This window comes from Equus asinus, chromosome 5, assembly GCF_041296235.1.
Source record: "Equus asinus isolate D_3611 breed Donkey chromosome 5, EquAss-T2T_v2, whole genome shotgun sequence".
Classification (NCBI taxonomy): Eukaryota; Metazoa; Chordata; class Mammalia; order Perissodactyla; family Equidae; genus Equus; species Equus asinus.
The window spans coordinates 71,261,280-71,287,777 of NC_091794.1; the positions used below are offsets into that span (position 1 = coordinate 71,261,280).

The window sequence follows — 26,498 nt, forward strand, 5'->3', positions numbered from 1 at the left end:
GGCCTGCATAGCTGCAAATAAACCCGTGTCACTGGGCCTCTGCCCGTGGGACTGCTTTGTGGGCCCCGAGAACTGAACTTTGCGCCGACTCCTGCTGGTCTGGACAGGCACGAGGTGCCTGTATCCCGCCCACCCCAGCCGGGCACCCGCCTGGCGCCTGGCAGGAAGCACACACAGACGCGGCCACGGGCTGCCAGACGGGGTAATGCTTTTATATTAGCTTTTCTGTAACAAGAAAAATCAGCTTTGAAGTTTTTATCATTTTATTTTTCTTAAAAAAGAATAAAAAAACAAAGGCACCCAGAAGTTCCCGCAGGCCCAGAGAGTGGAAGAGGCATCCCCTGGTGCGGCTGGGCCTTCCTCCTTGCCCAGCCAGCCCCGCCTCACTCATACCACCCAAAGCCCACAGCCGCCCCGGAGACTCTGCGGCGGCCTCAGGGGGGCTTGCCCGGGGCATGGCAGGGAGTGGCTGGCTCAGAAGCTGGGGGTAGGGCGGACGGGCCAGGGCAGCAGTCCAGAAGGTTCCTGTCCCGAAAGAGAGAGAAAGGAACAAAAGCCACCTTTTGTGAGTTCCAGGGGGCGCAGGCACCTGGCCACAGAAAGCCCAGAGATAACTCTGTGTCTTCTCCGGGGGATGGACGGACAGCCAGACAGACAGACAGGCAGATAGCTAGCTGTTCTGGTCAGTTCTGGCTGGGGCAAGAGCTGTCGGTGGCATAGGCCTTGTAGGGCTCTTTGCATGTGACTTGTGTGTGTGTGCGTGTGTATATGTGTGTGCTCGAGCACCCGCGTACATGTGTGTCCACAGGGGAGGAGCAGGTGCCCATGTGTGCCAGGGTGGGGTCCGACCCTTCTCGTGTCTGTGTGACTCAGAGGGCATGATGGCAGTGGTGGGCTTGGGGCGACGTGCAGCTGCTGTGTGTGTTGTGGTGTCTGCGTGTGTCTGGCTGTGGAACGCGCTGCAGGGAGGGCTGAGGATGGGAGGCTGTGGATTCAGCTGTATCGGGGGCCCTGTGGGTGCAGTGCTGGGTGTGTCTGTGAGCATGGCACAGTGGGCGCTCACAGGGCACAGGCACGTGCTGCAGAACGGGGTCCAGCGGTCCATCATCCTGTAGAACACATGGGAGAGTCAGGGGAGGCCAGGGCCGACCCCAACCCGCCGACCAGCCTGGGGGAAGTGGATTAGAGCTGGGGGGCCCACCTGAGGGGACTCTGGAAGGACCAGGTGATGGCAGGCAGAAAGGGGAGTTGCCCCTGGGAGCCCAGAGCCAGTGGGCTGCCCTCTGGGAGGTGCTTGTGGAAATGTGGCCAGGCCAGGTGTGAACTGGAGGGCCTCTCCTGGGGCCTCGCTCAACTGACCTGACCGTGGCCAATGTCCTCCAGAGGGGACAGACTCTCTCCCAACCCAGGACTCTACAGCTCTCCTCGTGAGGGCCACAGCATCCTCACTGAACAGCCAGTCACTCGTGACACTGACCCCTGGCTCTGCCTGAGACAACGCCTCGAAAGAAGGGGCTCTACCATCTTACCCCAGGCCCCCAGAGTAGAGGAGGGTGACCCTGAGCGTGGCCTCTGGGCTGCCCTCCACACTCGGCTAGCTGTCCCCATGCACATTCTTCTCTATCATCAGCTGGACCCCTCTCCCCAACTCCCTCTCCACCTACCCACCCCATCCTCAACCCCCTTCAGGATCCTCTCTGCCCCAGGCCCTACTTCAATTCAACATCCTAACATTGGCCCCTCCCACGGCCACCAGCTCTGTGACCTGGCTCTGTAACCCCAGCTCGGTCAGCTTACTCGGACATCCCCTCTTCCCACACCTCTCCTCCTGGCTACTTGCCACCACCGTGCCCACTCTCCAACGTCCCCTTCCAGTGGTCCTGCCCACCGACTCCTTCTGTCTGCACCTCCTTCCCTTCCAAGCCGGACCCCCGGGATCCACCACTGCAGCCATTCTCTTGCCAATACACTCAATTTCCTTGTTCCTTGCTCTCCTGTCCCACACACCTGGCCAAAAGCCCAGCCATGGATAGATCCAATTGTCCATCTTCTCCACACCCACCCTGGTCTGCTGAGCACCCCTGCTGCACTGAGGAAACAGAAGGCTGAAGGTATCGGGCTTACATGACTTCATGTCCAGCCACCAAGCCACTAACCTGCCTGTGACTGCAGCCACTCTGTCCTCCGTCCCTCCTGCCACAGTGGAGGGAGCACTCACCCTCCTGCCAAAGCCAGTCCCTCCTACTGTTTCCACCGGGATCCTACACGCGGCTCTCCTCTCTTACACCTTAGCTCCTCCCTCCACACTGGCCCCTCCCCATCGGCGTCCACACCAGGATGCCTTAAAAAGGGCATGACGTGAACCAAGCCCTGTCTGAACTTCACGCCCCCTTCCTGCTCTTACCCTCTCTCATCTCTCCACAGCCAAACTTCTTGACAGAGTTGTCTATGCTCCCTAGATCCACTCGCCCCTGAGGCTGCTCCCAGGAGGTCACAGATGACCTCTGTGTGGATAAATCCAGTCAGCCCTTGGCAGTGCTCAGCTCTACCCACCTCTCAGCAGCATTGAAACAGCTGGTTCTCCCCCTTCCGGGGAAGCCTGTGCATGGATGTGTACCCCTGTGTGCACGGGGCCTCTGTGCATGGGGATGTGTGCATGTATGTACTCGCATGCACACAAGTGTGCACATGCTCTGCATCTGTGAATGCAGCACGGAGTGTGTGCACATGTGCAGTGGTTTCTGTGAGTGCATGCTTTGTGTGCGCATGGTTAGGCATGTATGGGAGAGCACGGGTACATGTGTGTTGGTGCACTCATGTGCGTGTGCAGGTGCTTGTGGTGCATGTATGTGTAAACACCCTCTGTCCTCTGCTGTCGGCAGCTTTCCTCCCTCCCTCCTGACTGCTGCATCTCACCCCCTCTGCAGGCTCCCTGTGGCCCGGCCATGCCGGAGTACTCATTCCCCCTGGGAGGGCTCACCCAGCCTCCTGTGGCCTCAGGGGCTGTTTCAAGGCTGATAATGCCTGGATATCCATCTCCAGCCCAGACCTCACTCCTGACCTCTAGACCCATGCATCCAGCCCACCTCTGGCCAGTTCCCCAAGAAGCCTCCAGGCCCCTCAAACTCAACATTGCCCCACCGAAGCTGCTCCTCTTGGTATTATCATCCAGCTGGAACTCCAGGCTGGAGCTTGGCCTGTCTTCCCCTCACTCCATGTCCCACAGGGCTACTCAGACCCTCAAGTCTGCCCCGGAGCCCTCTCAGGCCCGTCTGTTCATCTGCACCCTCACTGTCGGCCCCTGTCACCTCTGGCCTAGATCACAGCAGCAGCCTCCCCCCGGCCCACACCCATCCCCCACTTCCACCATCCCAGCCATTGTGCATGTCCCGGCACAGCACTATCACCCTGGAGAGAGTCCCGGGGCATGGGCCAGCCTCCCGCAGGCTTGCTGTCACAGCCAACCTCTCACTAGGACCTGGCACATCCCAAGTGCTCCTAATAGGTTTGCAAAATGAACGATGCAACAGGGGACAGAGGGTGACCTAAACCAGGGTCAGGGACTGGAAACTGGTGAGGAGAGGTGAGTGCGCCCCACACAGACCACCTACCTATGTCAGATCCAGTTCACCCTGTCACTATCGCCTTTTTTCTTCCTCCTCATCCTTATCCTCCTCGTCCTCCTCATCCTCTTCCTCTTCCTCCTTCAACCGGCCCCGGTCCTTGGAAACGTCACCAAACTCAAAGTTGCCTTCTATGTCCAAGACCTGCAGGTGCTTCAGCCTCCGGAAGGCGCTCTCCACCACAGAGCCCACGGCCAGCTTGTTAAACCTGTGCGGCCACCCACGTGGGGTCAATGCCAGGAGCCCAGCCCTCAGAGTCCCCACATGTACCCACCCCAGAAGGTAAAGGGGAGGGAATGGGCATTCCAGGAAGATGGCACAGCAAGCGTCAAAGGCAGGGGCTGAGTGGCACAGCATCTCCTGGAGAGTCCGAGCCGTCCGGTGTGGCCGCAGCATGGGAGGCAAGGCTGACCCTGGGCCTCCCATCCACACAGGGAGGGGAAGGCCTCCCTCTGCATACCGTCTCACCACCATCTGGGAGTGGCGCACACGACTGCTCTGAGCCCGCCCTCTGGCATTAACCCTGAGGCCTGAGGCTCCTGGGCTGCCAGCCAGGAGTCACCTTGGTGCCTGGTGCAGAGTGGCAGGCAGGCAAGGCCAGGACCGAGCTGGGCCAGGGACACTCTTGGGTTGTGGGAAGGCAGAGGCCGGGCTCGGATCTCAGGCCCCCTCAACATTCTGTACCTCAGTCCCTTGCAGGAGCCGCGGCACAGCTCACACTCCATCCCAATGTTGCCCAACCCGGGCCTTCTAGGCCATGAAGCCCCAGGGAGCATGCATTCTGCCTCTCCCTGATCTGTCTCCTCTCTGATTTGAGCGGGCAGGAGGTGGGGATGTTGGAAAGAACCACCTGGAAGCTCCTCATCTCCTCAGGGAGCAAGAGACAAACCCCCAGAGCCCAGTGAGGGACTGAACATCTGCTGTCCTGGGTCTGAGTCCCAGGCCCAGTCCAGCCAGCTGTGGACACAGCAGTCACTTGTGCTCTCTGGGCCTCGGCCTTCCCAGCTGTAAACTGGGAAGATGCTCTGTGGGGTCCCTTCCTGCCATGGTAACTTCAATAATGCCCATGTGTGCCACTTGGCTTTGAACGCTGACCTCTACCAGCCAGCTGTTCCCCTGTGCCTCTCAGATCCCGCTAGAGCCGCGGTGGGCCCCAGGCGCCCTCCTACCTGAGAAAGACGCCCTTGAGGTTGGGTGTGGAGTCGAAGGCGTTGGCGGGCACGGAGCTGATCTTGTTGTTCTGCAGGTACAAGTACTCGAGCGACTCGGGGAGCCCCCCGGGGACGTCTGTGAGCTGATTCCCAGCGATGTCCAGCAGCTGCAGGGGTGAGCAGGGACGTCAAAGCACTTCACAGCTTACAAAGCCCCGGCCAAGCCCAGCCTATCTAAATCTCACGATAACCCTGGGAGGCGGGGTCTACAACTATCCCCATTTTCCAGATGGGGAAACAGAGGCTCAGAGGTCTGTCCAAGGCCACACAGCCTGCACAAGGCTGGAACTCGGTGTGCCTGACTCCAAACCCTTGTTCTAATTTGTGTATGTCCTACCCAGCTCCTTCTGCGTTCCTACAGAAATTCACAGCCAAGACGTCTGGGTGTCACAGTCCTTCCTCCACACCTGTCACCCCCATCAGATTAAAGGCCCCAGAAGGGCAGGGGCCCTTCGCCCCACTGGCCCTGAATGAGCAGAGGGGTGAGGAGCCGCATGGGTGGGGCTGCTCATTTGTGGACCTCAGGGGCCATGTGGGCAGGGGCCAGGAGCAAGGGTGCCAGGCCCACAGTGACCCTGGCATGGCAGCCGCCCCAGGCTGGTCAGTCTCAGGGTCATCACATGTCTAGAGTCCAGGAGGCAGGCAGCCAGAGAAATGGGGTTGGGATTCCCAGGGAGGAGAACAAACCTGCTGTGGGCAGGAGACCTGGACTCGCGTGGCCCTGCTCACTGCCCCTCAGGCCATCAGCACACCCTCACGCCAACATACACCTGTGCAGCCACAGTGGGACTCCGCCATCTCTAAGCTCCCTTCCTTACCCCAAAAGCTGGGGATCACCGTCAGGAAACTGGGGGACGTGAATCCAGAGAGCCAGGCAGGTGGCGTCAAGAATCAAGGGGAACACAAGCTTCACGCACCTTGGGGAGCCTCCCCATCACTTCCCCTAGACAGTGGGGCTCCCTGCTCCCCACTGTGTCCCCTCCACACAGCTCCAGCACATTCTCATTCATTCCAAACTTTCTCAGTGCCCACAGGTGGCAGGGACATGGAATCCACTGAGATGCTGCCTCCACCCTCAGGAAGCCAGGCTGGCAGGGGAGATGAACACCAGATCTGACAATGACAGCTGGTGGAATGGGGCTACGATGACGAAGCTCCGGCGGGGGAGGGGGCCAACCCAGCCTCAGGTCAGGGGAGCGGACAGCAGTCAGCACAGGTGGGGGCTCTAAAGCAGCAGGAGCCGCTGCCTGTAGAAAGATCCAGCAGTGAGAGGAAGAACTCCCTCCACCACCAGACACCCCATCCCTGACTGAACTCATGCAGGCCCAGGAAGATGTCTAAGCTGCCCATCACTGGTGGCTTCTCTGAGGAGGTAACACCATTGCTGAGTCCTAAGTAAAAGCCCCAGGATGGTGGTGAACCTCCTCCGCCTGTCTTATTCCCCACTTGGTCCTCAGTTCTAGAACTGTGTCTGGCACAGGGCGGGGGCTCAGTACAGGCTTGTGGAATGAATGAGTGGCAGGTGTCAACAGAGTGGAGAAGGTCCTGCCAGCAGAGGGGCTGGTATGAGCAAAGCCTGGTGCATCTGGGAAACAGAAGCCCAGCTGGGAGCAGGAGCAGAGCAGGCCTTGGAGGCCGTGGCAAGGATTCTGGTCTGGGTTCTAAGGGCAATGGGGAGCCACGGGAGGGTTCTGGGCAGGAGCGTAAGGTGAGCATGTGTTTTTCAAGACACCCTCCAACTGCATAAGGAGTACAGGAGTGGAGAGCGCCTAGGAAGCTGGGATCCAGGCAAGAAATAGGGGTGACTTGGCTTGGGGAGATGGACAGTCGGCATGGAGAGATGCAGACAGATTGAGAGATGCGATGGTAGAATGGGCAGGTTTAGGAACAACGGGCCTTGCGGGGTAGACAGCTCGAGAAAGGGATGTCAAGGGCAGTGTCCAGATGTCCTGAGGGCACCTGGGTGGATGTCGTCCCCTTCAGCAAGTTAGGAAACGCAGCAGGAGGAGCAGGTGTGGAGGAGAGGACAGTGGGGCTGGAGTCCCTGGAGCACAGGTCCCTGAGGTATACCCACGAGGGGTGGGCACGGGGCTTGGACCCTGGTGTCTGGCACCAGGCAGGGCTTCTGGGTGAGGAGAGACCCAGCTAACAGCTGACGGCTGCTCCTGCAGGGCCAGCTGCCTCCCGGATTCCCACAGGCTCCACCCTCAGTGCTCTGCCCGCATCCCCCACCCTCACCCTGCCCTGCTCTGGGCCTCTCCTCTGCACTCCACTCAGACATCCCATCCTGACAGCTGCCCCCACAAGCATGTACTGTGAGCCCACCATGCCAGGGCCCTGGGGCCAGCGGTGAACACAACTTTCCAAAATGCCTGCCCTCCTTCTATGGGAAGAGGGGGCTGCACACAAGCAGATGACCTAATGCCCCAGGGAGGAGAGTTATGAAGAAAAACCAAGCAGAGGCAGGTGACATCTGAGCAGAGCCCTGAGAAGGTGGGAGGAGCAAGCCCTGAGAATATCTGGGGAGACGGGCCTGGTAGGGAGCATCCCTGACCTCACAGCTCAGCCGTGGCCCCCAGGTTTCTCTATCAAAGTGCCCTTTCAGTCCCTCACTGAGTTGGGAGGTCTCACTTGTAAGCAAAGAGGCTAGATTCCTATGGCCAGGTATCCCACCTGACTCTGCCTGTGGCCGCATCAACCACACTCTGACCAGCCCCTAGATGCCTCCTCCACAGGCTGCTGAGGGTGGCTGCCTCCCCTCCCCTCCCCAAGCCCAGCCTTCTCCAGGCACCTACTCCTGTGCTTGCAGGTGGGTGAGCTCAACTCACTCATGCCACCTGAACTGCCCTTGAGCCCCAGTCCTCCTGAACCGTGGGCCCCACTACCTGCAGCCATGACCTCCCCGTATCCCCACAGCCCTCCTCAAGCCTGTACCTGCATGTGTGAGCTTGGCCTGGTCACACCAACTGTACTCTGCCCCTCACTCCTGTACCCTGGCACGCCAGCCATACCCTCTGCACGGCCCAGGCCCTCCTCCCCTAAGGCCCAGCCTCCCCAGCGGATACCTCCCTCAGGGTCCAACTCTCCTGCCCACCCCTCACCCGGGCCCAGTAGATGGGTGGGCTCAGGGTAGCCACACCAGCAGCGCGCCCCCACGGGCATGGCCCTGCCTCCGCCCCTCCCGCTTACCTGCAGCCCGGCCAGGTCAGCCCAGGCGCGGGGCCCCAGGGCCCGGCTGCGCAGCCGGTTGCCGGTGAGGTAGAGCTCCCGCAGCTGGGCCATGCCGGCCAGCGCCCCGCGCGCCAGGGCAGCCAGCTCATTGCGCTTGACCTTCAGCACGTGCACGTTGCGCGGCAGCCCCGGCGGCAGCGTGTGCAGCCGGTTGCCGGACAGGTCCAGCGAGCGCAGCAGACGCAGCTTGCGGAAGGCGTCGCGGTGCATCTGCGGGCTGGTGATGCGGTTGTAGCTGAGGTTGAGCTCCTCCAGGAAGTAGGTGGTGGCGAAGTCGTCGCGGCCGATGCCGGTGATCTGATTGTGCAGAATCATGAGGGTGCGCACGCGGCGGGGCAGGCCGCTGGGCACGCGCTCCAGCGCGTTGTTGTACAGGTGCACCGTGTGCAGCCGCTTGAGGCCCTGGAAGGCCCGCGGGTGGATACCGTGTGCGTGCAGCTGGTTGCTGTGCAGCAGCAGGTACTCCAGGCTGCGGATGGGGGTCAGTACGTCCGCGTCCACGCTCTGAATGGCGTTTTTCTCCAGGTGCAGCAGCACCAGGCTGCGCGGCAGCCCCGCTGGCACCCGCGACAGGTTGTTGCTGGACAGATCCAGGTACTCCAGGCTGGAGAGCTTCCTAGGGGGCGCGGGGGTTAAGGCCGTTGGCAGGAGCCCACCTGGCGCTCATTTCCACCATTATTCCCAAGGGAGGTGGCAGGGGCACTGCCTCTAATTCATCCCAGCTCTGCCACTAACTGACTGGGGGACCTCGACCCTCTCCAAGCCTCTAATTGGGTTGATTCAATGATATATTGGTGTAGGAAAGAGCTAGCATGGTTTCTGACACCTAGGGATTCATTTGAGACCAGTTGTTTAACTAAGGCCTTTTGAGGCTACTGTTGGTCCTAAAAAATGAAAATATATTTGCCTTCAACAAGAATGCTTAAATTTCTATTTTGTACCAAGAATTCTGTTTTGTACACTAGAAGTTTGGCAGACCTTCCCTATACATAGCACTTATTCTTGGGGACAGAAATGCCAGCAGAGACACAATCCTCCAAGTTCCTTCTCCAGAGAAGCTGACCAGGGCCAGGCTGGCGAGGGATATGTGCAAGGAGGCCTGCTGGGTGGGCCCTGAGGGGAGCATCCCAGGTGCCGTGCTCACCCTGCGGGCCAGGTGGGGGCTCACCAGAAGGTCTCGTTGTCCAGGCCCTCGTCTGTCAGATAGTTGTTCTGCAGGTACAGCTCACGCAGGCTGCTCAGCTCACTGAAGGCACCTGGTGGGATCTTCTCCAGCTTGTTGTTCTGGAAGGTGGGACGGTAGGGAGGGGAGCATGAGGGACAGCCAAGGGCAGGGGCAGAGCCTGGGGATGAGGTCTGGGGGAGCCTGGGGCAGGGGCCCAGGCCTGGAGCACTCTGGGTGTGGGTCTGATGGCCAGGTGCCCAGGCTTCTGCCTGCTTCTCCGCAGCAGACGCTGTGCCCTCCAGCATGTGCCCCAGGCCTCCCAGCCTCACCATGGTGCCCACGTGGGCCTGGGCTCTTCCCCCACTGAGGGTCCCTGCTGTTTGGGAGCCCCTTCTTGCTCTCTCCCTCCCACCTTGAGATGCAGCTTGTAGAGGGCAGGCGGCAGGTGCTTGGGCACATGGCGCAAGAAGTTGCTGGACAGAATAAGGATCTCGACGTTGCTGGAGCCGTTGAACATGTTGTCCGGCAGCCCGGCGTCCGCCAGCTTGTTGTTGTGCAGGTACACAGACCTGGGGAACGAGGTGCAGGTCTTCACCCACCCAAGCCACCTCCCACCCACCCCCGCACCAGCTCACCTGGTGAGTCTTTAAACCTTGCTCAGGTTGGGCCTGGGGCCCAGGAAGCCCTGGTCCCATTTGAAGAAACTCAGACCTGCCTAATCCAGTCCCTGATAGCAGCCGAGGGGACCAAGGACCCACCAGAGGTTGCCCCACAAGTCAGTGGCAGAAATAGAATTTCCTGACCCCCAGCCCGTGCTCCTCCATATCCTCCAAGGTCCCCAGTCATTCCCTGACTGTTGCAGCCTGTAGTCCCTGCCTGTCAACCCCACACAGCCGGCGCTGAGTTCTGTGGGACTTCCTGAAGATGGGGACTGTCCCTGCCGCCTCTTTGTCCCCGCTGCTCAGCACAGGGCATGGCTCAGAGGAGGTGACCCCTCATTCATTCAGCAAATATGTACTGAGTGCCCTCCATTCTAGGACTGCTCTAGCCTCTGAAGATATGGCGGTGGACACACCAACAAGGCCCTGCCCTCAGGGAGCTGACATCCTAGAGGAAGAGAAGACAGGAACGAGAGAAATCCATTGAAGATAGAGCTCATTCTTGCTGTATGGCCTCTCTTGGGCCTTAGCCTTCTCATCTGTGGGATGGGACCATGCACAGTGACCCTGGCTCCCCAGGGAGGGTGGAGAGAATTGAGAGAGGTGACAGATTCAGGGACAGAAGTGGCGCCAGAGCCCCCCGCACCACCCTGCCCCGCTCAGCCACCTGTGCTGTGGGGTGGCACTCCTCCCAGAGCGGCTCTCAGTGAGGGACTGGTCTGCCTGTTGGAAGATGCTTCCTTCCCCCAGGGGCTGGGGAGGGGGCAAACGCCCTCACCCAGCTCCCCACAGTTCCGCAGACATCGCCTTCTGTCCTTGCTCCCTGGACTGATTCTTCCTCATCTTTTAGGTCTCAGCCTTCAGATCCAGTGAGCCTGAAGCCCCTGGGTGTCCCTCACCACAGCTGTGAACAAGGGGCTTTGAGCCCGCACTACACAGCACGCCCCTCCTCCAGGGCACGTCTGGGTCCTCTCTGCCTTGCTCAGGGCCGGCAGTCTCTGCCTCAGCTCCTCCCCCTTCCCCAACCTGAGCCCAGGGCCCCCTCTGACCTCTGACCTCAAGTTTGGCTTCTGGCCAAAGGTGAGCCCATAGATCTTGGTGAGATAGTTGGCAGCGAAGTCCACACTGATCAGGGTGTTTGGCAGGAATCGGGGTGCCAAGGTCAGCTGGAAAGGGAAGAGTTGGGGCAGAAAGGCCCATGGAGGGGCAGAGGCCAGCTCAGGGCCCCCCTGCCTGCTGCTCACCTGGGCCCCTTCAACTTTTCTCCCCCTGGAGCCAGAGCCATCTGTCTAAAACGGAAACCCATCCACTGCCCTGGTTACACAGAAACAGAACCTCTACGGCTCCCCCACAACCCTGAGCATGGCATGCAAAGTCCTCTGGCCTGTCCCCTGCCCGGCCCGTCCTCCTGGTCTCTCCCCTCATTGCTCCCCCACACGGCCTCTGTCTGGCCACAGTGAGCACCACGCTTCTTCAGACACAGCCCACAGAGTCCACCCTTCATTCATTCAACGGGAGCCACTGAGTCTACAACATTCCAGGCACGGTTCCAGGAGCTCTCTGGGCATGTCCTGGGGAACGAGGCAGAGAAGTTCCTGCCCCCCAAAAGCTCACATCCTTGTGGAGAAGACAATGAACAAGGACAGTATCCGACAGTGATCACTGTGATGCAGGGGACTCAGACAGGCTGAGACAGAGAGTGACGGGTCAGGCGCTCAGGGAACAGGTGACACTGCAGGTCACCTGCAGTGACCTTCACAGATGATGGCCCCATAAATGCCATCTGAGGGGACAGCATCCTTGGCAGCAGGAACAGCGAGTGCAGGCCCTGTGCTGGGAGTGTGAGGGCCGGAGTGGAGTGGGAGCGAGCGAGTGGGGAGATGAGTTAAGAGAGGCAGGCACCCTAGACCATGGGCCTTGGGGGCCACAGAGAAGTGTGGCTCTCATTCTGGGTGGAAGGTGAAGGCGTGAGAGGGTTTTAAGTGGGCCGAAGGGATATAAGGGTAGAAGTGATTTTTAAAGGTCACCCTGGATGCTCCGAGGAGAAGGGGCAGCAAAGGAGGAGGCAGAGGCGTCCGGGTGGGGGACGGCGGACCTGCGCGGGGGAGCTGAGGCCTGCCGTGAGACTGGATGTGGTGAGTGAGGCACTCCCAGATCTGGGCGCAGACCAGTGGGGCTGCAGGTCGTTGGAGACCTTCCATCAGACATCCAGGGCAGACGTCGAGGAGGCAGCAGATCTTTGAGTCTCGAAGGGCTGGAGACTGCCCCTGGATGTGGCCGTGATGGCCTTGATGTGGATGGGCGTTAAAGCTTGGGGGGGGCGGTGTGGCCCTTGAGAGAGTTCAGCAAGAAGGGCTGGGACAGAGCCCTGGGGCACACCAGTATTTTGAGGTTGAACGCCTTGTGCCTTTTCTCACACTGTCCCTTCCACTGCAGTGCCCTCCCCCTCGGGGCCCCTGCCTGAAATCCTGCTACCCTTCATGGCCCTGCTCAAATGCCACCTCCTCCAGGAAGCCCTAAAGTGCCCCCTCCCTGTGGGGACGAGCTCTCTTTCTCTTATACTCCTGAAGGCCGTGGCCTCTGTCCTCATTATCTGACCACTCTGATGCCCTGGGTTCCAGTGAAGGGTCTGGGTCTGTCCTCCCAGGGCCATGTCTGAGTAGTAATGGGGACCCAGCAGCCAGCCCAGCAGAAGCCCTGGTGAAAGCTCCCTGAGCTCAGTCCCCGACATTGGGGGCTGGGGCAGCACAGCCCCACCCTGCCGTGGGCCCTCACCTTGTTATTGGCCAGGTACAGGTAATTGAGGTTGGTCAGATGCTCAAACGCCTCCTCTGGGAGCCCTTCAAAGGACAGGCATCGGTCAGAGCCCTGGATGAAGGAGACGCTACAGGGGAGCACACCAGCTCTGACCCCCATGCCGCCCCACTTGCCAGGACTGGGAGGGCACACCCTGTGACAAGAGCCACTCCGATCCCTTCCTAGCCAGTCCCCTCAGGCCTGCCTGGGCCCCCAGCCTTCCCCTTGCTCACAGGGGCCCAAGCTCAGAGGGGCAGCTGGGATGTGTTTGCTGAGAGATGACTGATCCTGCACCTGCTCAGGGCCGCCTGGGCAGGAATGGGTCCCCACAAGACAGCCATGGGGCAGAGGCCCCAGCCTGACCCTTCCCTGCCAGGAAGGAGTACTCACCTCAGGGGCAGCCCCAGAGGGCCAGAGACCCTCTTTATACCTGGCCCCCCGGCAGGACAGGCCTGTGGCCCCTGAGCCTCCCCACCACCTAGCCCACCCCTGCTCCATCTGGCAGATGTAGCGTCAGGACGTGACTGTCACTGGGAGCTGAGCCAGGCTGGCCCTTCTCCAGTCCTGAGGCTCCCAGACCCTCAGATGCTGGGACTTGCCCAAGTATCTAACGAGAGGGAACAGTTACGTAAACTGGGCAGTGTCCCTCCACGGGACACTCTGCCGCCACTGTGTGCAATGAGGGCCACCCAGAGTTCTCAGCAACAAGAGAAACGCTGCTGAGCGGTTAGAAACAAAGCACTTGCTATAGTGATAATATCCATATCCAATATCTAAGTTCAGCTACGAACCAGAAGACACAGAAGAAAAAGACTGGGTTGGGTGTGGTGGTGGCTGTCCAGTTGTATACACTTACTAGAACTCATCAAACTGGGCGAATCTTATGGTATACAAATTATACCTCAATGAAGCTGCTTTTCAAAAGAATGGAAAGAAATATACCCAAATGTCAGTAGGGATGAACTCCAAGTGGCAGAATTATGAGTGGGTTTTTTCTTCCCCATTTTATTTTCTATATTTCCAGATTTTCTATTATAATCATAAATTATTTTCATCATTAGAAAAAATAACTTTTTAAAATTTGAGGACTCTGATCCTAAAGGCCTTTGCGAGCTGAAGAGTCTGTGACAAGGTGTCTGAGCCCCTCCCCGCCCCGCCCCAGGCCTCAGGCCCCCCTGCCAGCCCAGCCCTCCTCTTTTCCGCATCCCAGGGTCTGCAGGGTGGGGCTCCCCCAGGGGCACCCGGGGCCCCGCCTAGCATCCCGTCCTGTCCTGGGCTCCGGGGCCCCTCACCTCGGGAAGTCAGACGGTTGTTCTGGAGGTTCAGCGTCTCCAGCCGGTGCAGCCGGGAGAGCTCCTCGGGGTAGATCTGCTCCAGCTGGTTGTTCTGTGGGGTGGGGAGGCGGCGTGGGGGAGGGGAGGTGCACAGGGCTCCTGCCCCACGAGAGCCCCACCCCACCCTCAGCCCCAGTCCCGGGAGCTGGTCCCTCTGTTGGGCACCACCCTTGGGATTCTCTCCCCTGGTGGGCAGAGCCTGGGTGCTGGCTCTGAGCCAGGTCTGGATCTGTGCGCTGGAGGCACAGCAGTGACCACAACAGACGTGAGGGTCCTGCCTTCTAGGAGCCCCCCACCACAGAAACACACCCACAGGCATCTGGGCAGTTAACCCGTGGAGGGCCATCTCCCCTCCAGACCTGTTCCCTGCGTGTTCCCACTTGGTGACAGGCGTCCCCACACCACCCTCCCCACTCCCCTTGGGATGCTTTAAAAACCTGCGTCAGGTGCCGCCTCCTCCAGAAGCCTTCCTGGATCGGGGGCTGGATTAGGAGGTGCTCCAGGCCTCATAGCACTAGTCCTCCTATCTCTATCTGTTCTCTCTACCAGGTTGTCTCTGCCTCCCCCACAGACTGTGAGGCCTCAAGGGCAGGGCATGTCTGAATCCTCCCACGTGCCTGGCACCCCACCCAGGCCAGGGGTTAGGGCAGGTACTCTGGAGATGCTTTATGAACAGCTGATGAGCAAATGAAACAAGTGCTGTCTTGAGCTTGTCCTTTTCCCTCATAGGCTCCCCCGGACTTGGGTTCCCACCACTGCCAGCCCAGACCCATAGGGCTGTGTGACCATGGGCGGGTCCCTTTCCTCCACTGGGCCTGACCTCCCCTGGAAATGGGTGTAGCAGCCCCTCCCCTCCCCCAGGGCTACTGGGCCTGGACAGCATGAGGGTGATGGCGGGTGCACCTGTGCTCCCAGAGCCCCCCATCTGGAAAGCCGTGTCTGCTTCCTGAGGTTCCCAAATCTAGCCTGTGCCTCAGCTGGGGAGAGCCCCCGAGCCCTGTATTGGGGTCACTTTGCTCCTCCTCTCCTGGCCTGTGATGGTGTCTGAGGCCCTGACTGTCCACTCGGAGGGTACACTGCTGGGCTGTGTCATTTTCAGACGGGACCTGACTCCACCCACGGCCTCGGCCCAGACGCCTCCGAGGGAAAGGGAGCGGGTGACAGGACCCGGGGCTCTGTGACGGACACCGGGGGTGCACCTGCCGGGGCCAGACCCCGCAGCTGACCTGCATTTGGGGTAAGCAGCCATGAGTACGGGGGCTCCTGGGCTGGGACCACGAGCGCACGGGCAGCCCCAGCGACCGTCGCGCAGCCGCCTCACCTGCAGGGACAGGTGGTTGGTGTGCTCCGGCAGGTCCCCGGGGAACTCGCGCAGGTCGATGCCGCCACAGTCCACAACACCCTCCTGGGAGCAGGCGCAGTCCCGGGGGCAGTCGATGGTGGCTGGGCCGGGCCCCGGCTCCTCGGGGCTCAGGACCAGCACCGGCTCCTCCTCCGCGAACTCGTTCTCTTCAGGGCTCCGGCTGTGGGCGTCACTTCGTCCAAACACGGGGGCCCTCACTGCCAGCCCAGGGCCCAGCTGCAGCTGCGGGGGCAGCAGCAGCAGGAGCAGCAGTGCCCTGCTCCGCGCCATGGTGCCTGAGGGCCGAGGCAGCCCGCCTTCGCGCCGGCGACCTCACCTGTCAGGCACAGTGAGACAAGGCTGGGGCTCACGAAAGCCAGAGTGGGCCCCTGGCACAAGGCAGAGCCCATTCTGACCCTGTCTTCAGCACTACCTGCTCTGCTGAGCCATCCTTCCCTTGCGCCACCCCGTCAGGGCTGCCCCCCCTGGAGCAGGGGTGGGGTAAGCTGAAGCCCTATCTGCAGGCAGGTCTGCGGAACCTCCCACAGCCCTTACCAGGCCCTGCCCCCAGGAATCTGTGCCCCACTTCACAGAAGGGAAAGCTGAGGCCCAGGAAGAACTGTGACTGGCAAGTCTTGGCCTGGACGTTGCTGAGCTCCCGCTGCCTGGAGACAGGCAGTGCTGTGAGCAGCCACAGGCCATGGCGGGCCAGCACCAGCAGGGTGCGTCCCAGCTCTTCAGCTCGTCATTCCAGGATCTTCAGCACTTGGCCTGCCTCTCTTCCAACTCCCCCAGCCCCCTGCCCCAGTTATATGGGTCTGTTTAGTGGTTTCTCACTCGAGGCCTTTGCACATGCTGTTCCTTCTCCCTGGAATGCCCTCCCTCTCTCTTGTGCAATCAGCAGCTTCTCTAACAACCAACTCCAGCGTTGCGTCCCCTGGGAAGACTCAGATGCCCCAGGGCCCTCCGTCACTATGTTCCCCCAGGGCTTGGCATGGGTTGGGTTGGGTTGGGAATACGTGAAGGTGTCGTTCTCCCACATGGGGCTGTGAGCCACTCTCTGTGTCTGGCATCAGTGAATGGAGCTGCTGCCACCCCAGGCCCTCCCAAGTCACCCTCCTGGTGTTCACACCCTCAGCTGCCCTCGCCAGGCCCTGCTGTGTTCACATGACCCCTGCCACCTGCAGGAGACCACTCCCTAGCATGGTCCCTGGGGCAGTAGAGACAGGAGTTATGGGGGTGGCCTCAGGCCATTGAGGAAGATGCTGGAGTTCCATCATCCCACAGCCCATGGGCCTAGCTTGGCTCAGGCTGGTCCCTGGAGTTCTCTTTACAGGGACTCACTTAGAAAATGTCTCTGTGGGCGATAACTTGTGACAGGCAATAGGTCAGGTGCACTGACTCTGGAGTCCCATAGACCCCTGTTTGAGTCCTCCTCCACCACTTAGTGGCTCTGACCTCGCTGAGCCTCAGTTTCCTCATCTTACAACACAGATAATATGTCTAAACTCAGCTTCTGTGAAGAGCCAGCAAGATGACAGATGCAAAGCACCTGGTGCCTGTTAGGTGATGAACTGCCACTGTCACTGCTGCCGCCATCAGGAACGCAGGTGCCCAGCCAGGGGCCAGGCCTGGCACACCCGCTCCTCAGTCTGAGCCTCTCCCTCCATTACATTGGGGACAAAACCTGCAGAGCCCTTAGCAGGGTCTCACAAGACGCGGGGCCTGGGAGGCTGGGTAAACCGGGAGCCCGACGATGGCACTGAGGTCTGGTTAGGCAGGCAGCTCTGGCTTCCAGCTGTGTGGCTTTGGGCAAGTTTTGTGACCTTCTAAACCTCAGCTTCCTCACCTGTCCCTGGGGTGGTAACAGAGCCGTCCTAACGGGGAGACTGAGAGTCGGTGGGATGAACGTACTGCACACAGTAAGTGCTCAATAAGTGTCAGCTCCTCCTAATCTCTGATTGGTGGGCATTGCTCATGTCCCAGCCACAGCCCTGCCCGCTCCAGACCCCCTGCTTCTTCCCCCGCCCTTGACTGGATCCTGCTGTGCTTTTCGCTCCAGCCCCAGGCTCGCCTCCTCCCAGGAGCTGTGTAGACTCCAGCCTCCTGTGGATGTCTGCTGTGGCATTTCACACCACTTTGCTTTGCTCCTTGGCTCAGCCAGCTCTCCGAGGTGAGGCCCCAACTGCCCCTGGCCCTGTGCTGGGCACAGGGGGATACCGGTGAGGTGGGTAAGATCCCTGCCGTCAGTCTGGAGGGGCCGGCAGACCCCAGTACAGTAAGCTCTGCCCCCAGACTGGGTGAGCCCTGTAAAAGGGGTCCCGAGGAGCACGGGGCCCCAAAGGGAAAGGGGAAAGCAGAGGGGAGAGAAGAGGGCCAGCAGTCAGGCTGGCTTGACCCTATAGGTCTGCAGGCCTAAGCAGCCTGGGGCCCCAGGCACCGGCCTGGCAGAGCACCAGGGAGCCCAGCACACAAACGGCTCTGGCTCCAGGGAGCCGTGAGCAGCAGTGGGTGATGGAGCCTGCAGCCTGGCCCTAAGCCCCCTACCCTGCCGCCCCCCATCCACTGACCAAGTGGGCAATAAACCCTCAGCCAGTCTATGGCACATTATGACCCCCCAGGCAGCTCAGCAGCCTGCAGCCCCTGGGGCCTCCAGCGTTAGACCAGAGTCCCTGCCCCACCTTCTGTCTGACCCCTCCCAGATCGGGACTCTGGGAGGCGGAGTGTAGGCCCAGGCCCAGGCCCAGGCCCCAAATTCAGGGCAGGAGGCCAGGGAGAAGGGTCCTCCCCGCATATCCTGTGCACTCACTGCCTGGCTGTTTTTTCTCCCTCACCTTCAGTTTTGTATCTGTAAAGATCTGTAAACTGTATCTGTAAAAATAATTTATATTAACATTATAAACCATATTGAAAATGTCATCATTGCCACTTTATAGATGAAGCAGCTGAGGCCCTCGTGGGCCTGGCCAATCCCTCTTAACAGCTGTGAAGCAGCAAAGCCGAGCTCCCGGCTCAGGCTTAACCACAATGCTGTGGGGCCCACCCCAGGGCCAAGCACAGCCGGACACTGAGGACCCAACAGACCACCAGGGCTCCTGCCCTTAAGAAGCTCACACCTGCACTGTCCAATGCGGTGGCCACACGTGGCTACTGAACACTTGCAATGTGGCTAGTCTAAACTGAGAGGTGCTGTAAGTGTAAACTGTAGTGTGCGTGGATTTTAAAGACTTTGTACCAAAAAGAATGTAAAATATCTTATTAATATTAATCTCATAAAACCTCATTTTTATATTGATTACATGATAATATTTTGAATATATTGAGTTAAATAAATTATTAACGTTAATTTTACCTGTTTTGTTATACATTTTTAATGTGGCTTCTAGAAAATTTTCCATTATATATGTGGCTTGCCTTTGTGGCTCACATTATATTTCTATTGGAGAGCGCTGGTCTATATATTATGTGTAAATTGAGTATTATAATCCCAGTGTCATCAGAGGTGTGATGGAGGGAAGCTAGTCCAGAGGGGCCCAGAGGAGGCCTAACCTTGCCTGGGGCCAAGAAGGCTTCCCAGAAGAAGTGATGCTTTATCTAGCCAGGAAGGATGAGGATCAGGCAAAAGAGAAAGAGTGATACAAGCAAGAGATTCTGCATGTGCAAAGGCCCTGGAGCAAGGGAGCCCATGTCGCGACCTCTACAAAGCTCACTAGAGTGTCTGGTGGGGGTTGGGGACTGAGAGTGATGCAAGTGGGTAGTGGCCGCAAGTCCAGGCCAAGAAGGGACTTGAAAACCAGGTTAGGGAGAGTGACCCTTACCTTAGGGGAGATGAGGAACTGTCGAAGAGCAGGAGTGTGGAATAGGCAGGTTTATGGATGGACCAGTGGGAGCTCTCAGAGGCTGTGCAATGGTGCGGGCAAGGGCTAAGAGGCCTGGTCGGGGCAGAGGAGGTGGTGCTGGGCTGCAGGGTTGGAGAGGAGGAGGTGGATCCAGGAAAGGGAGGAAGAACAGACAAGGCTTGGAGAGTGGTGGCCCCAGTGCCACGTCCCTCTTTTCCCAGCTTGCCCAGCCCCCTCAGGATCCTGGGCAGCTCCGGCTCCTCCATCTAGTTGCTGTGTGACCTTGGCCACATCACTGACCCATCTGAGTCTCAATTTATTTGTTCTTCTAAGAATGTTGAGCAAGATAAGCACCCGAGTCCCCTTCTCTGTGCCCAGCCATGTGTGTGGAAGAACGGAGGAGAGAGCAGACCCCTGGTCTCTGGAAGGCCCGAAAGTGAGGACAGCAAATGCTGGGCCAGAGGAGCAGCTCTGTGTGCAGTGAGCTCTTCCTCACGTGGAGAGCTTTAGTGAGGGAAGTACAACCCTGACTGCTGTGTGAGCCTGGACGAGTCACTTCACTGCTCTGAGCCTCTGTTCACTAGTCCAAGCAATGGAGATGGGAGCTCCTCACGATGATAAAGCGAAATGGCGTGCCTCACTGATGCTGCCAGCCAGCACATGTGACATACACGGGGTTACTGTTATTCAGGCAGTACCCGGGACCCACTGCCTCCTGGCCCCCACGCCAGGGAACCAAACCTCAAGGCCCTGAAGGGCTTTCGGCAGGACTAGAAGGAAGGAAGGGAGACTCAAATCAGGAGGCTGATCTTCAGCCCCCAGCACTTCCCTCCTCCTCCACTCAAATTCAGTAAAAATCTGCTAATCACCTGCTCCATGCTGCGCCCCGAACAGCTGCACGTTACTGACTCTAACAGAAATCTCAAGACGAGAGTCAGTCTCCCATTCTGCAGAGGAGGAAACTCAGGCGCGAAGGGGCTCCCACTGCTGCCCATCCCCGGCCAACTCCTCCCCAGACGCCTCTGCTCCTCGAGCTGCTGCTGCCCCTTGGCTGGGTTCGGGAGTTCCTTGTGCTCCCACAGCACCCCTGGCCCACTGCACCCTTCAAGGCGCAGCGGAGCCTTCCCTGACTCCCCAGGCAAGGACTGGGTGCTCAGGAAATGAAGGGATGAACTTGTGAACGGCAGAGTTGGAAAAGATCTGCAACATTATCTGGTCAGACTCCCTCAGTTTGCAGATTAGCATTGAAGGGTGAGGCCAGCACTAGAATTTGTGTCTTCTGACTCTTACCCAGAGCCTTGAGCTGGTCTTGAAGGCTGAGTAGGAGTTCTCCAGGTGGACCAAGGGGAGGAAAGGCACTCCAGGCAGAGAGAGGGCATGAGCAAAGGCACAGTGTGAGGATGAAGGAAGCAAGAGGTGTGTTTAAGGGAGGGCAACCAGGGGATGCAAGTCCAAGTCCCCAAGGGCATTAGCTACTACCCTAAGGAGTTGATGATAAGGAGCCATTGAGGGTTCCAGGCAGATCATGGTTAGAGCTCTTATATATGACTCTACCAGACTCTTATATATGACTCTCTAAAGGTGCCACAGTCAATCACGCCCTCCCCAAGATTCAGACAGAAGAGACAAAGTATGCTCCCACAAGATCTCATGAAAACACTCATGTGAATCTGACATTTCTTAACTTGCACTCTAGGCTAGAGTACTGGGCCCTGAGCCCTAAAAGGGGACAAGACCACCCAGGGGCTCTCCTGGTTCACACCAGCGGTGCCTCTTCTAGCCGGGTGGACCATAGCTTCCCTTTGCCTGGCCGGCCCGGAGTCCAAGGGCAGCACTCGGGGTGCGTGGGCCTGGATAGTGCCGTGATGCACTCCAGGAGCCGGGCGCGCATCCCTCTGCGCCTCCCGGACGGAACGGTCCGCGCCGCACGCACGCTGGTGCCTGCTCCTCTCCTGCAGTTCCAGCTGCACCTGCCTCCCACCCCCCGCCCCCTAGCCCCGGAGGCCGCCAGGAGCTTGCCGCCGCCGCCACCTCCTCTTCCACCTGACGGCGCATCAGGTATTCCGACGCCACGATCTGGTTCCCCGCCCCAGGCTGGGCTGGCGGTTCAGGGACCTGCACCCTGGGGCTTCCGCCGCATTAGCGGGAAGGCGACGACCTCGCAGCCCCCACTGCCGCCCCTTCCCCAGTTCAGCTGTCCCAGCGGGGAGGCAGCCGCGTAGACAGATAGACGGACACCTGGCCGCCAGCTGAGAGCTCTGGCCCAGTGTGCGCGGCGCTGGGCCGGGGAGCCGAGCCCCGAGCGGGTTGGGCGGTGGACGCGCGGGCCCCGCCTCACCTGTCCGCGCGCCCCGCGGCAAAGCTCTGCCTCTCTCTTGGCCACAGTTTCTCTGTCCGCAAAGAGGTCGAAGGGCGGACTAGCTGGGGAGAGCTGACGTGGAAAGACACGGGCATTCTCTGCGCCCGGGCTCCAAGTACAGGGATCCACGCGCCTCCCCAGTTCCACCTGCCCCCCACATTCCCTGTCGCCCGCCCGCGTCCTTCCACTCCCCCCTCCCATCCGCCCTCAGATTCTTTCCAGATGTGCGCAGCGGGAGGGGCCCGGGGGCTGGAACCAGCCTCCGGCCAGAGAGGAGAAAAGGCCCCTGCCGGTCCCGATCGCCTGGGGGCCGCACCCCCGAGGGAGAGCCCTGCGGCCGCGCCCCCGGGGCAGGGCTGCGACTGAGGGGGCGCCCGGCGGCGGCCCTGCCCCTGGCGGCTGCGGGGGACCCCGGCACCAGGCGGGGAGGTCCGAGTCCGCCGCCCAGCTCGCCCGGCCCCCCGGCCGCCCGCTCCCGGTACCTGCTGCGCCCCGTGCCGCGCCCGCCGGCCGCCCGCGCTCTCCCGAGTCTCGGCTGCGCTCCGCGGGCGCGGGCTCCTTCCATTCAAGTCGAGCCGTGCGCTCGGCGACGCAAGTTTTGTTGTGGGTTTTCTCCTCCCCGCCTCTCCCCCGCCCCCGCCCCGCGTGCATCGGCTGGACGGCGGCCTCCGGACACAGGCGGCGGGTCCCCAGGCGCGGGGCGGCGAGGGCCTGCCCCCTCCCCGCGTTGGACTTGGCCAGGCCCCACTTCCCGGGAGGCAGAGCCGCCGCACCGACCCTCTCCCCGTCTCCGCCCTGGCGGGCCCGCCGTACCACGCCTCCCCCCGCACCCCCACCCCAGGAGGCCGCGAAGGCGGGCGGTCTAGCCCGCAACGCTTCCTAGTTCCCAGCCTTCCGCTGTGGAACTGCACCCCTGGCGGCCCCAGCACCTGAGAGGAGGGCGCGGGAGACGGCCCCTTCGACCAAACGCCTCTGAGCTCAGCGTCTTCCTCATGACAGAGGGTTTTGCATCCGCTCCAGACACGAGTACCTTTCCGTTCACCCTCCCACCCTGGGGTCCCAGGCTGTGGCTAACAGGGCCGCCAGCCAGGACCCTGCGGGGCCCCTTCCCGGAAAAGTTCCCCGCCTTCCCCACTCCCCTATCCCCACGTAGGCTCTGGGCCCACAGCCTGGTGAGCCTTGAAGGGCAGTAAATTAGGCTGGGAATAGGGTGCATGCGGACCCCAGTCGCAGGGGGACAAGGGGGCTGAGCAGTGAGCCCTCGCTGCCCGCTATGGCTCCCAGGAGCTGAAACCGTTTCCAAGTAAAGGAGCATTAACTACCAGCAGCTGAAGCAACACTGGTTGGCGCCAGGGGCTTTGGCGGCCGGGCACAGTGGGGCTGGGTTTAGGTGGTACTTGGCACCTCCACTGCTGCACAAGGCTCTCCCCCATACCTGCTCAGCCACAGCCACCTCACCTGGCTGCCCTCCCGCTGGGGAGGGAGAAGGAGAAATAACTCAAACTTGGGACCACTTGCTCAACCTCAATTGCCAAGGCCCTGAATGAATGAATGGCTTATGTGAGGGCTGCAGGCCTTCACTCGCTTCTGCTGCCGCATCCTGATTGTACCACATGCCTTACTCCCTAATCTTCACAACCCTACAAGAGAACTGCTGCCCCATTCACAGGTGAGGAGACAGCCTGAGAAAGGACGGGTGGTCCAGCAACTGAGCAAAACGGCCACGCTGACCCTTCCCCACAGCCCAAGTCCTCTTCCTGGTGGAAAGAGGCAGGGGTGTGGAGCAGGCAAGTGCAGAGCCTGAATTTGAACCCAGGACTGTTTCCATTACATCAATAACTCAAGAACTTAGCAAGAATGGGAACGGGAAATATTTTGCCTTCTTTGGTCTCAGATTCCAGTTCTCTGTGAGCTCCAACTTATGAGAGTTGCTATGATTCACAGGACTGGACAGGGGCCAACACAGAGATGCATCCCTGTCTCCTCAACATGGAGCCCAGATTCGAGGGGAGCTAGAACAAGTCTACTGGCTTGAATACCCATGAGCTAAAGAAAATCTTCTAGAAGGACAATGAGAGCCATACTCAGCACATACTGAGTGCCTACTAAGTGCCAGGCACCATGTTAAATCCTTACACATCTTAATCGAGCCTGTGGGGAAGGTTCTCTGCTCCCTGTCACTGCTGGGGCCAGCCACAGGGCAATGCCTGTCCCCAGAGACACAGGCTGTTCTTCGGAATGCCACACCAGTGCCCACACGTGCTCTGCAGCTGCCCCGTGCTGCAGACACAAGCTCAAGTCACCTGTGTGAAGTACACTAAGGAGGAAGGTCTTGGAGCGTCACTGGTGGGAAATGGAGGCAATCCTGGTGCTCTAGAAGCAAATCCTCTAACTTTCAGAAGGGCTGCAAAAGCTGAGTTGAGTTTGAAATTGAGGTTTCCTGAATCTAGTTGGGCTGCTTCGGCTCCTTCCTGCTGCCCCTCAATTTTAGCTCCTGTTTAGTATTACTGTAGTGATGGTGTCAAGTACAAGCTCTGGACTGAGCCTTAGGGTCAAACAGAGAGAGAAATCGTACAAAGAACAATGACGGAAACGACGGAAAAACTACAGGCCAAGTCAGGCACAGAAAAAGTCTCCAGGCTCCTGCAACATCCCACACAAGCTCTTTATTGGTGGACTTTTCTGGCTGTATATTATGTTGTTCATCTCTTTCCCCCTCTGCATTGTAAACCCTCCAGGGCAAGCATCTCATCTCATCTTCTAGAAGGTCCCTTTCTAGCCCTAAAATACCATCATTGTAGTAGGCAGAAGGAACCCCCAAAGACACCCATCCCTAATCCTTAGAGCCTGTGAATATGTTAAATTACCTGGCAAGAGGGACTGTGCAGACATAATTAAGGCTGTGGACCTTAAAATAGGCAGAGTACCCTGACTTACCCAGGTGGGCCCAATCATCCGAGCTCTTAAAACTGAGAACGTTCTCTGCTGGAGGTAGGAAAGACGAGGCAGAATGGGAGGCAGGTTTGCAACGTGAGGACTCAACTAACTTTAAAGATGAAAGGAAGGCAGGCAGTCTCTAGAAGCTGAGAACAGCTTCTACTGTGGGATCGGTCCACCAGCAGCATGGGACTGACGCATCTTGAGTGAGCACGGAAGCAGGTTCTCCCCCAGGGCATCTGGAGAGGAGCCCAGGGCAGCCCACACCTTGACTCTGGCCTCATGAGACCTGGAGGAGAGGAGCCAGGTGAACCCACCCAGCCTTCCGAGCTAGAGAACTGTGAGAGAATACGTTTGTCGAGTTAAGCCACTAAGTTTGTGGTAATATGTTATGGCAGCGATAGAAGATGAATACAAACATTAATAACTATAACCAGTCCATGATACAACCGTTCCAACTCCCAGAGTCGTCTCCTACGCTGCAGCTACCATTCTGTGGATTTAAGCTGAATGAAAAATGGACTTAAAAAAGACAAAAATAAACGAAAAACTCAAGTTGCTTTCACACTATGAAAACTACAAACTTTTGAATACTCATTTCTTTCTGTTTCTTCCAAAGATATATAGTAAGTCATGGAACAAGTCAGGGTATAAACAAGTAATATAATAAAGATATCGTCTTCTTTTTGACACATAGGAGAAAAAAATTTTTGATAAATGGCAAAAGGAGAAATCTTCAAAAGAGTGGCTTTCCATGAAATATTTTGTGCCATTCAGCTGCTCTGAGCCACTGTTAAGGTCCATCTTCCTGGTGAAATGCCCAGTTTCATCAGCTTGGTTTAGGGACCCTGTGGTCGGAGCTTCCAGGCCACTCATGACCAATATTTATTGTCAGGAAGTTCAACTGTTTTTCAGCCTGAAATTTCCCTTTCTGTATTTCTTCCCATTACTTCTAATAACTAAGCCAAATAATCCCTCTTTTTGGTCTTTCCGTCTCTCAAATATTGGTGCACTCTTATCACACCCTATCCTTTGTATCATTTTGCCACACTGAAGGCTCCTTTCAGCCTGCCTAAATCAACCTTTGTCTTATACTGCTGTATGTTCATGTCTAAACTTCTTTTCCATATATTTCACATAATGAGGTGTCTAATCTTAAATAAAGTGTTCTGCGCACTAGAGAAAAGCCTCCTTATTCTAAAAGGTGAATTATACAATAACTTGCAAAGAAAAAGAAAATTTACCACTGTTTGGTAGTTGGTTAGAAAACTGTAGAACTTACTGCTTCTCTGCCTGCAATTTAAATAAACAGCAGACTACGATGTATTTCCCCCAATTTTACATAAAACTTCATGGCCACAAATTCAGTAACTAAAAGTTCAAGTGCCTACCATATGCTGCTGAAAACAGCACTATGAATATTTACAAATTATTTATATGACTGTTAATAGAACAAATAGTCTAAATGGCCATTATTTTTTGCAATGGGTTTTGGATATGATACATTAAAAAAAAATTTTCTCCAAGAATCTGGCTAAAATTCCATACCAGATTAAACTTCCTGCCAGATGGAATCAGACGCCACATTTCTTAAGGGCCAGAAATCTGGCCCAATATTCTCTGTTCTTACCAAGAACTAAAGAGCTGTTTGTTTGCAGCAGTCTCCAGAAAATATTAAAACTGAACCTTTCCAGTAGATTTTGTAACTCTATTGAGAAAAACTTTAAAATTTGGCCAGATGGGGCTGTGGTTTCTGATAGCACATAAATCTTTCAGGGCCCTCATTAGCTGTTTAGTACTATATCCTAAATTCCTTAATTCATATCAGTGTGGTCTCTAAACAAACTTGATCCCGCTGAGTAATTTATCCAGTAATTTACAATCTGGCTGATTACCTTTTTTTTCTAGTCAATAATATCAAGCAACTTCTGTGTTCAAAAACCAACTATGCCATAGAACTGTAATCTTTGGCTGAAATGCAAATCTTCTGAAAGTCAAACTA

The 26,498-nt window shown here is 58.1% G+C and overlaps 1 protein-coding gene across 5 annotated transcripts; it reads right to left on the reverse strand.

Annotated features, from left to right (window-relative positions):
- Window positions 1–245: 245 nt before the first annotated feature.
- Window positions 246–22,513, reverse strand: PODN (podocan). Of its 5 annotated transcripts, XR_011503388.1 has the most exons (12): window positions 22,042–22,180; window positions 15,341–15,698; window positions 13,978–14,071; window positions 12,665–12,729; window positions 10,946–11,055; window positions 9,643–9,799; window positions 9,234–9,349; window positions 8,024–8,681; window positions 4,793–4,941; window positions 3,612–3,831; window positions 1,064–1,109; window positions 246–525 (listed from the first exon to the last, which is right to left on the reverse strand). XR_011503388.1 is itself a non-coding variant. In XM_070509896.1 (11 exons), exons 2-10 carry the CDS (start codon window positions 15,650–15,652, stop codon window positions 3,639–3,641), a joined length of 1,854 nt encoding a protein of 617 aa, XP_070365997.1. In that variant the 5' UTR covers window positions 15,653–15,698; window positions 22,489–22,513; the 3' UTR covers window positions 246–1,109; window positions 3,612–3,638. The 5 variants fall into 5 exon arrangements, 4 of the variants coding, with proteins under 4 accessions (XP_070365997.1, XP_014699802.1, XP_044626743.1 ...); XM_070509896.1 differs by lacking the exon at window positions 22,042–22,180 and adding an exon at window positions 22,489–22,513 and having other exon boundaries at window positions 246–1,109; XM_014844316.3 differs by lacking the exon at window positions 1,064–1,109.
- Window positions 22,514–26,498: the final 3,985 nt, after the last annotated feature.

Excerpts from the sequence above, each read along its gene's own strand:
- PODN (XM_070509896.1), bottom strand. The coding sequence starts at position 15,652 with ATGGCGCGGAGCAGGGCACTGCTGCTCCTGCTGCTGCTGCCCCCGCAG. Across the intron at positions 14,072-15,340 it reads CCAACCACCTGTCCCTGCAG|AACAACCAGCTGGAGCAGAT; the intron begins GTGAGGCGGCTG and ends CCCACCCCACAG. Across the intron at positions 11,056-12,664 it reads TGTACCTGGCCAATAACAAG|CTGACCTTGGCACCCCGATT; the intron begins GTGAGGGCCCAC and ends TTCCCTTTCCAG.